This window comes from Salmo trutta, chromosome 22, assembly GCF_901001165.1.
Source record: "Salmo trutta chromosome 22, fSalTru1.1, whole genome shotgun sequence".
Taxonomy (NCBI): Eukaryota; Metazoa; Chordata; class Actinopteri; order Salmoniformes; family Salmonidae; genus Salmo; species Salmo trutta.
In genome coordinates, this window is record NC_042978.1 from 19,855,003 (window position 1) to 19,865,789 (window position 10,787).

Here is a 10,787-nt window from a genome sequence, read left to right on the forward strand (position 1 = left end):
GGTTTGATGCTGTCAACACAGGTACTACGTAACCCTATTGGAAAATAAATAACCTAGCTATGGTAGCTATTAGTCTACTATAGCGCGAATCGGCTTGTTGGTTGCAGTCTCTCATCTCTCCCTCCTCCCCGTTCCACGTGTCACTAGCTCACACTCACAGTAGCCTACACACACAGCACAGCCCCTGCTAGAGTGTCATCTATCTCTACCTCCTCTCTCGCGCGCTTTATCAGCTCCGGTTAATAAAGTAGCTTAAAAATGGACTTTTCTGCTGCTTCCCTCAACTGCATCAGACGAGGTCTGGATCCGACCAGGTCTATACGGAATGGGTCTAGTTGTTCTCCGGTCCATTCGGAACTGGTCTCTATATTTAAAAAATGTATTTATGCATATCAGGTCCGGATGGGAAAGCACCATGTCCATTTCAGAACGGGTCCAACTTTTTGGACCCATGAAGGCCTCTACCACAGGGTACACTTCTCACCGTGGGGGAAACTGTTTATCAGTTATACCTCTCATCCGGACAGATCACTTCCTGTGAGGTCAGGAGACCCAGGGGGATGGTTGACTCAGTGACGCCACCACACACTCCCCATTCTGAGAATCTGAGGGGAGGGGCTAGCCCATGCCCCAGGTCCAGCCACACAGTTCCAGGTCACTGGCTGTGCAGGGGCCAGGTGCCTACAGTATGAAAATAATTATGGCAGATAAAGAATCACCATCGGAGACCCTCTTGGTGACGCGGGAGCGGCAAGTTACAGGATATTGTAAGCAGCTACGTTTATTGGGAACAAATTATATGTGGACGGTAGGGTTTGGAGCTGTCAGATCTAGCCACCACAGAAGAAGAAGAGCTCATGTTTCAGATTAGGTTTCGCACTGACATGATGCACATCAGTCTTTCCCTGCTCTCCCTCCCTCCCTCACCGTCTCTCTCTCTCTCTTGCTTTTCCTCTCTCGTTTTTTTCAGTCTGTCAGCTTGACCTCATCTTTGTTCAAATCAACCATAGAGAGAGATCCAATCACCAAAGAGAGAGATCCAATCAACCATAGTGTTCAAATTACATTGCAAATTATAATTGACTATAATTGTTTCCATGTCACTTTCATTTCAGGTTTTGAACTCTTTTCATACAACTTGAGATGGAGGGTAAGTTGCTTGCTCAAAAGTCCATTATGCTACAGAGTTTATTCAAGTTATTCATTATAATTTTAGAAAAAATAACCTCCAACAACATAAATGTTATCCAACAATACACCTGCCTTATAAAAAGTTCCCTTCCCTGGAACAATAGAAAGGCAGGCAGTCGTCCAATACTTTGTATTGGTGATTTACTCATGTTCTCATTGGAAATAACAGGCATTACACCAAGAGCTTTAATGATAGAGTGTTAGCTCCAGGCTGGGGTCATTAGAAATTAGACTTATATTATCACTGTATCCTGTATACTACTACACTGAGAAGCAGTTCATGACTTGGGCTTGCAACATTGCTCCGTTGTAGGGCAGTTGTGTTCCAGGTTCCCATGCATGTGCAGGACAGCTGTATGCGTGTACGCGTGCGCGCGCGTGTGTGTGTGCTCTTTGACAGCGTAGTTAGGAGGTGCTGATGAAAGAGGAGAGGCTGTGTGGGCCCAGTGCCTCTCAAATTAGCGCAGGAGCCCCGCACCCTGTCACACGGAGGCCAAGGCACGCCGTGTGTGTGTGTTTGTGTGTGTGTGTGTGTGTGTGTGTGTGTGTGTGTGTGTGTGTGTGTGTGTGTGTGTGTGTGTGTGTGTGTGTGTGTGTGTGTGTGTGTGTGTGTGTGTGTGTGTGTGTGTGTGTGTGTGTGCAGGGGATTAGCCTCCCAGTCCTAGCACATCAAAGGCATGCTTGGACCTCCCAGAGTTTGGAAAAATTGACTTGAGTTGACCTCCCCCTAACCATTCCTGGGCCATCCTTTACTTAGACCTCCATGTTACCCTTCCTCTATAGCCCTTCCAAGGAGATATAAGACACGGATACTCCCCATGTTTTTGTCATCAAGTCATTTGGTTATTCTGTCCATCTTTCAGTGTTAAGTTACAGAGCAAGATACTAACAGTGGTTGTATCATAGCACCAAGACAGGCAGTCAGCCCAGTGAAACGAGAACTACCCATCCCACACACTCTTTTACCTCACACCTTCACTAATTCATGTTACACTTACAGCTGTCAACGTGACACCTCGTCAGCTGATTCAGCGCTCATGTCTGTTTTGGAAGGCTCAGGCACAATAATAACTTTAAAAACATCCACACAGCTTTGAAACATACTGTTTCTAATCATATTTTTCTCCTCCCATTTGCATCTTCTACATTCTCCACTAACTCCTCCCATTGTCATCTTCTACATTCTCCACTAACTCCTCCCAAGACTTCCCTTCTATTAAAACTCCCAACTCCCTGCCCCCAGCCGCCAACCAAATGCATCCAACAATCACATATCCCCCAACTCCAATGATCATGTCCAAAACCCACCCCCTCCACAGCCCCCTCTCTTACCTGGGAGAAGTTAAGTCCGTTGAGGGGGTGACACTGCTCCTCCACCCGCTCCACCGCTCCCGTCCTCTTCCCCATGCGGTCGGCCTCCTGGGCCAGGAACAGGTCCAGTACGGGAGTCCCCCGCGACCTCACGTCCGACTCTGTCAGAGAGTTAACCATCAGCATCACCCACACAGGCCTCTTCCTCTCCCAGTTCCCTGCAATGGCATTGAAGAGGTAGTCAGCGTACAGCCCCCGGCCCCGCTGGTCTGCCGTCATCCAGTAGGGCATCATGTGCTTGACGTAGTCCAGGTGGCGTTTGAGGCGGCGGTACAGGTCCCGGGGCAGCAGGGTCTGCAGGTTCTCTCCGTGGGGCAGCAGCTGGCAGCTGGTCAACTTGGAGATGGTCAGGGGGTCAGTCAGGTCTAGCTCGAAGAACACGTTGGCGCTGGTCTGAAAGGCCCGTTTGGAGACATCTGGGATGAAGTCCCACACACGGGTATAGGGCACATGGATGGTCCCAAAGAGATAGGAGGGGGGATAGGGAGCTGGGCGCTCCACCGTCCAGAGGAAAGAGTTCATGTCGGTTTGCTATGGGGGCGCAGGGGGGTTGAGGGGGAGGATGGGGAGGAGGAGATGCGAGAGATAGTTTATGACAATCAGTATTTGAATAGAGTAAATTAACTTTCTGAGTAAAGGCCATTGACAGTAGTTAAGTCAAAAGTACTTTTTGTGATTTAGTGATTCAAAACAGGCTTTTTAGTTGGTTGAGATACAGGTCAATGCAATAGAATCTGTTGAAATGTCAGCTGGAGATAAAGGCAAGGGACTCAATGAAACCTTGTCAGCTAACTTCCACTGTGCTGCTCTCTGTCTGTCTGTCTGCTGTTCTGAGGCAATGAGTTTATAGTGAAGCTTTCTCCTTGTAAACAGACCCCAGTGTATTGTTGAGGTGCATAGCTGTGCTGCCAATGCCTCTGTGAAGCTGGGAAGCTTTTCAAGGGTTGCTACGGCAGTATAAACATACTGAACCATATAAAACTGCTGAAACCCACCTAACTGGGATATCCTTTACTTGAGGAAGTACTTTTTTGCAAAAGCCATTGGATAGCCTACACAAACAACAAAATGCACACAAATAGGCCTTTGCTGAACATTTTGTTAAACGTGGCTACTGTATCTGGTTTACTGAACACTATAAAAGTCTGATAAAATGGAAAAAGCTTTGTTTATGTGTCTATTTCTTACAGTTCATTAACCTTCCAGGGATTTGATGAGGGTCCTTATGTCCTCTTTACAAAAACATCCATAGATCATAGCTCTGCAAAACATAAGTCAAACCATAGAGATGCTGGTATTATGCTGGGATTGAGGATTTTTTTTATTTGTATCAGTAGCTTAACAGTTTCGCTGGGTCCACCAGCATGGTCCAAAAAGGCCAAATCTCACCCAGAGAGAAACATTTGCATTTTTATAGCAAATCTCATGCTATTTTACATATTTTGCCATGAGGCTGAGAGAAAATGCTGCTGTCTTAGAACTCATTTCCTGACATTGTACACATTTTGCCATGAGGCTGAGAGAAAATGTTGCTGTTTTAAAGCACAGTTCCTGTAATTCTAAACATTTATTTCATGACTTTCATGATATGTTCATATGCTATCTAGGGGGCCAAGCCCCTTTAAATGTTTATTTCTACCCAAATTCAATGAAAACTCCCCCAGTTGTAATAACAATTGTAATGCCAATGCCATGCTAACATTTGTCATTTTAAATTACATTTTTTAAAGGATTTCAAAACCCTGTCAAAAAGCATTAAATATTTGGAAATATTATTGTTTTTGCAAGGGATTGTTATTATAATAAATGAAATTTAGGCCTAATTATTGCATTGAACTATGTTTTATACTAAAATGCTTGCACATCCTCTCAAACTGATTAAGACGTTTCAAAACGTTTCTTTGAAAATTATTTTCACATTAGCGTAGCCTCAGTACAACAAAATACATGCATGCATGACGCCTACAGCTCTTACTATTATATTTTGACTAGGCTATATTTTGGCTATATATTTTGGTAACGTTATACATATCATTTGTTAATCATTAAATCGTCAAACGTCTGTTCGTCTTCACGGAGACAGGAAGACTTCTTTACGATCGAATAAGGATAGTTGAAGTCCGTTTTACTTGACTTGGCCGAGCCTAGACCTGAGGAGGGCTCCTCGCGCGCTGTTTCTAGCTCGCTCCGGAGCACTGATGTGAACAACTCAATTTTATTGGGTAATTACTTTTAACACAAAACAGAGACCTCTGTACTGACGTATTACAAATCACATGAAGGGGGAACAACATATACGGTCCATCCCTGGACCCTGACAACAATGCCATTATAAGATGCAGGTTAACAATACCAACAATTTCATTATTTTGTGGACTATGTTGTAGCAATGCTATCAAGTCAACCCTGATAAATATTTTCAATAATGTATTATAACACATTTGTATTATATTAATAGATCACATCATGCCCCGTTAAAATGAACTGTAATTAACGTTATTGCTGAAGTCATGTAATTTCAGTTATGATGTAGGCTTATTGCGTTTCTATCTGGGAATTTGTAGTCTACCAGTCATGTAGACCAGACCAGTCATGTAGCCTACGCGTACCGCACGCATTGTCTCTATCATCAGCCAACGCAACAGCACAAGAGAAGAATCAGAAGAAAATTCATTAGAAATATGAGAAATTCACACTGAGAGACATACAGACGGGAGCATGTGCAACATGGTCCTGGCCAGATAAAATAACACTCAAATGAAATGAATTGGAATGGGCTGACTCCCTTTGTGAAAACAAGCCCATTCCATCATTTTGCAAATATGCCCGATAACTGTTTTAATAGGTCGTGTTTCATTGAAACTTGATCAGTTTGGATTGAAAGGTAATTGAAACTTTTCCAAATAAATGTATGTAAAGTCAAGTCACCCGTTTGTGTTCCCCAATATCTTGTGTCATATAAACAGACATATGGTAGGCGCGCATGAACCATATTTCGCTTGGCAACTGCTTCCATTTTTCAGGCCCAGATTTATGAGGAAACTCAAGAATAGGCTATGTCAAGTAAAATAACTTATTTTTGAGGTGCCATTGGAAGCAACTTTGCTGATTGGAAATTGTTTCAATTATAGGCCATGGGCTTTCCCTCTTCAACTAGTAGGCTACAGGCCTATTAACGAAGCCTTGAAATAATGGATTAGCCTAACAAAATATGATGGCATAATAATAGCATAATAATAATAATAATAATACATGTGATAAGTATACTACAATAATACGGTAGCCTAATAAAGTTGCTATAAACATAATTAGTGTTCTTGTATTTAACGTGTAGGTAGTTATTATAGCATGACAATATTTCCATAACAATAAAACTCAAAAGTTGTTGTTATTAATTTGGTTGTTACACAAAAAGCCAATAACTACACAATATCTCACTATTTTTATATTGGCCTACCTGCTGCACATAAGACAACTTATTCAGGAACACTGCGTAAAAGTGCGTTTATTTAAATTGTATAATTTGTTGTAGCCAAGTTATAGACTAGACACATACATTTGCAATTAACTCAAAATATTTAGCTAAAAGGCTTGAATCTATCCATTCAAGGACATCTTCATGTGTGACATTGCCTCATGACATTACTGAAACGGGTAAGTAACTGTAACTACTCCGCACAACTCACCGACTTCGGTGGGTCACATTGCCTCGGTCTCTCGCGGGTGTCCCGGGGTGCGACAGCGTGCAAGAGAGCGGTAAGTAGGAACCATCGAAGTCCTGGCGGACAGACCATCTCGAGATGAGAGGATAGTGGTGTCGACAGGCTGTTGTAGATACTTAAATCTTCCCCCTGTCTCTTTCTCGCTGTTTACTGGCTTTCGCCTCCTAACATGTAACAGGGTTCGGCTCACATGTGCCATTCGGTAGGAGGACATAGGTCATTCCGACTCTCCGCCATTCCCAAACCCCAGGCAACTATTAACGGGCTACGCGTTCTGCTTTCCCTGTCTCTTCTCACTCGGCGCTGTCCTGTGTCAGTCGGTTTTTCAGCAGTTGCAGGGGAAAGTTTTCGCAGTGCGCTCTAGAAGTTTGAAGCCTGGCTGGTTGAGTGGAGGAGGAAGAGGTGGTACGCTTTGAATATTTTCCCCAACTGCTTATTTTAAGAGGAGGGGAGCGTAGGTTTTGAGGGGAAAGGGAGAGCACAGCTTTGCGTGTGAGTGAGAGATGATATGGGAGATGGAGTTATTCAAACTGTCATCTGTAATTCCAGTGCTTAAAACCCTGCACGAATCAAAATAATGCAATGCCATGTTGCCAACCACCGAAAGGGCAGGTGAGACAATGTTGCAATGCCAGTCTGGTGCCTTTCAAGCCAGGAGTCCTTCAAAAAATCTGACATTCTGTTAAACATGTCATATGTTTCATTTTCATTTGGTTCACATTTATCACTGTCATTGCTTGTTTGACAAGTTTTGCACAAGAGTTTAATATGGGCCCTTAGACCCAGTGTCATGAGTGATTAATGCCTACAATTAAACATCTCAGTAAAGACAACTGTGAAGAGTTTTTTATTTATTTATCTTATAATAGCCCTCTTAGATATGGTCATCGTGTGTAGTTCTGAATGGTTCCGATGAATGGCCATGTTGAGAGACACAGTTTTCCCTCTCTTCAGTCCACAGTGTCAAAACTATGCCATGACCCATGTTATTGTCCACGTGGCAGACAGTGTGACAGAATCAAGTAGTGGGCCATTTATCATGGGAGCCCCTCAAACAAGTGCCACCCGGGCCTCCCCACTGGGGCGATGGCAGAAAGGCCCTGGACAAGCCATTCTTTGTCCTCTGTCTTATTTTAACTCTCCTCACTCCTCTCATCTCTGGACGCCTGGTCTGTGTTTGACTCCGACTGTCCTCACGGTTCTCCAACTGCATTCTGGATACACATGTAACAAATTATCTGTTTGTTCTGGGGTTGTTGCTTAAGTTTCTTTTAACATTCACATTGCTGAGCTGACTTGTGATTGTTTCATCTAAGAACTGATTCCAAATCAGTCTACTAAGGGTTTGATTTATGTCTACCCCAAAGTATTGGTTATGAAAACATTTTGAAAGTAGCTTTTTTCATGCATCAGTATAAGAATACCTACCTCCTAAACTTGGCCTACTCATATCTAATCCGAATGTACCTATTTGCCCTTGCAACTCCCCTTGCAGTTAGTTCTTGTGCAAGACAGGTGATTTCAGTTGCAGCCTCCTCTGTTGTAATGTGACCACCTGCAGACACAGTTACCTGCTTTAACCACACCTTGTGAAAGGCTTCTCTTTGAAGGAGGCTGGTTCACATTCTTGGCTGGTTAGACGAGGCTTATGAGCGGCTGCATGCAGGAGATTCCTGGACAACGGCCAGGATTTACAGCATATATAGACCAGAGACAGACTGCATAAGAAAATACTTTAAAGTTAATGTTCTGTTTGCAAACCACAGAAAACCCTCACTCCTGAAAATGGATGTCTGGGGACGTGTTAGCAAGACACAGAGAGAGGGAGAAAGAGATAGCACGAGGGGGACAGTAAGTTAGACAGAGCTCTTATTCTGTGCATGTGCACATTGTTTCAATTCCATTCGTAAGTTATCTTGGTAGTGGGGAAACGTTTACAATACATCCATGATTGGACCTGGCGTTGATATGCATTTTCAATGTCCATTTTCAGACATTCATCACTACGGAATAATATGCTTATAAGAAAAGTATGTGCGTGAGTGCACACATGCACATGGACAAAGTGAAAGAGAGCCCTAACAAAGGCCCTGGTAATGTCCTCTGGTAATGCCCGCTGGTAATATCATCTGGTAATGCCTGCTGGTAATGTCCTCTGGTAATGCCCACTGGTAATGTCCTCTGGTAATGCCCGCTGGTAATATCATCTGGTAATGCCTGCTGGTAATGTCCTCTGGTAATCCCTGCTGGTAATGCCCGCTGGTAATGTCATCTGGTAATGCCTGCGGGTAATGTCCTCCGGTAATGCCTGCTGGTAATGCCTGCTGGTATTGCCTGCTGGTATTGCCTGCTGGTAATGCCTGCTGGTAATGCCTGCTGGTAATGCCAGCCCAGTAATGTCCTCTGATAATGCCCTCTGGTAATACCTGCTGGTAATGTCCTCTGGTAATGCCTGCTGGTAATGTCCTCTGGTAATGGCTGCTGGTAATGTCCTCTGGTAGTACTTGCTGGCAATGTCCTCTGGTAGTACTTGCTGGTATTGTCCTCTGGTAATGTCCTCTGGTAATGTCCTTTGGTAATGTCCTCTGGTAATGCCTGCTGGTATTGTCCTCTGGTAATGTCCTCTGGTAATGCCTGCTGGTAATGTCCTCTGGTAATGTCCTCTGGTATTGTCCTCTGGTAATGCCTGCTGGTAATGCCTGCTGGTAATGCCTGCTGGTAATGTCCTCTGGTAATGTCCTCTGGTAATGTCCTCTGGTAATGCCTGCTGTTAATGTCCTCTGATAATGTCCTCTGGTAATACATGCTGGCCCACAGCTCTATGGGTCTTGTGTATACATGTCCATGTGGCTTTCATGACAGCCGGCCTGATGCTCTGCAGAAGACCAAAGCTGAGGTATTAGCTCCGTCTCTCTCTGTGTCTACACATCTATTTTGTATAAAAGAGGACACATTCATGTCCATTGTAACTGTTTTACGGTGTCACAATGTATGATGGCGTTCATCATGTGAAGAGGGACCCCTAGTGGTGGAATACAGAAGTGCGTTGATACCTACACTTTTTACGGTAGCTTGCAGAGGACAAGGGGTGAGAGAGACGTAGTCTGACAATAGTCAGAGACAGATTTTGACATGTAGTGATGGGAGATAAAGAAAGAATATCACAGAGAATGTGAGTATGGATGATGATGATGTATCTAGAGAATGGCCCAACACTGCTTCAGGCTTCTTTACTTCACAGGAGAGGCTGACAATGTGATTGACTGTGGAGCTCAGGCTTCAGCCCGTCCTGCCCCTTCATCCACACACTGCCTTGAGCTCCACTACACACGGTCTCCCCCTCTCCTCTCTCCATGTTCAGCCTGCTGAAACATCTTCCTGCTTTGTGTACTTTGAATAATATTGACTCTTTCTTATTGTGGTTTCACTTTCCGGATGTCCTGTAGGTAGCGAGGGGTAAAATTCTGTGTAGTAGTGGGGAGGGGAAGGCTGTCATAAGGGGTTCAGTTGATCCAGAAGAACTTTCCATCATATATAACATGGTCTCCAGGCAGTAATGGATGGATGGTAGGGAGGAGAGATACAGTAGTGTATGTTGAAACCGGCTGTTATCCTATCTACCGCTAGATCTGTGTTCAACTTCCGTGTTTTTCCTATGACTGATTCTGTGTTTGTGGAGCACACAGAGACTGAACAATGTTTTGGACAACATAGTCGAAAGTAGGAGGTTGACTACTGTACATCAGGATGCTCTGGGGTTGTGTGTGTTTTCCACTGTTTCTGCTGTAAGACCACCCCACTTGCGTGTAATAACATGCAGTGGATGGCTATCTCTCAGCAATCAGGAGGAGGGAGAGAGACTGGAGAGAGAGAGATGATAGGGTGACAGGAGAGACTGGAGAGAGAGAGAGAGATGGATAGGGTGACAGGAGAGACTGGAGAGAGAGAGAGAGATGGATAGGGTGACAGGAGAGACTGGAGAGAGAGAGAGATGGACAGGGTGACAGGAGAGACTGGAGAGAGAGAGAGAGATGGATAGGGTGACAGGAGAGACTGGAGAGAGAGAGAGAGAGATGGACAGGGTGACAGAAGAGATTGGAGAGAGAGAGAGATAGATGGATAGGGTGAAAGAAGAGATTGGAGAGCGAGAGAGATAGATGGATAGGGTGACAGGAGAGATTGGAGAGAGAGAGAGAGAGATGGATAGGGTGACAGGAGAGACTGGAGAGAGAGAGAGAGATGGATAGGGTGACAGGAGAGACCGGAGAGAGAGAGAGATGGACAGGGTGACAGGAGAGACTGGAGAGAGAGAGAGAGAGAGAGATGGATAGGGTGACAGGAGAGACTGGAGAGAGAGAGAGAGAGATGGACAGGGTGACAGGAGAGACTGGAGAGAGAGAGAGATGGACAGGGTGTCAGGAGAGACTGGAGAGAGAGAGAGAGATGGATAGGGTGACAGGAGAGACTGGAGAGAGAGAGAGATGGACAGGGTGACAGGAGAGA

General features: G+C 44.6%; 1 protein-coding gene across 1 annotated transcript in view; it reads right to left on the reverse strand.

Annotated features, from left to right (window-relative positions):
- Nucleotides 1-6,744, reverse strand: part of trabd2b (TraB domain containing 2B) — a 90,746-nt gene extending 84,002 nt beyond the window's left edge. Inside the window, exons 1-2 of the mRNA XM_029707116.1 lie at nt 6,249-6,744; nt 2,524-3,093 (exon numbers count right to left, since the gene is read on the reverse strand). Coding sequence (XP_029562976.1) covers nt 2,524-3,093; nt 6,249-6,356 — 678 coding nt within the window. The 5' untranslated portion in view covers nt 6,357-6,744. The remainder of the gene's footprint in view (nt 1-2,523; nt 3,094-6,248) is intronic.
- Between the last annotated feature and the right edge of the window lie 4,043 nt (nt 6,745-10,787).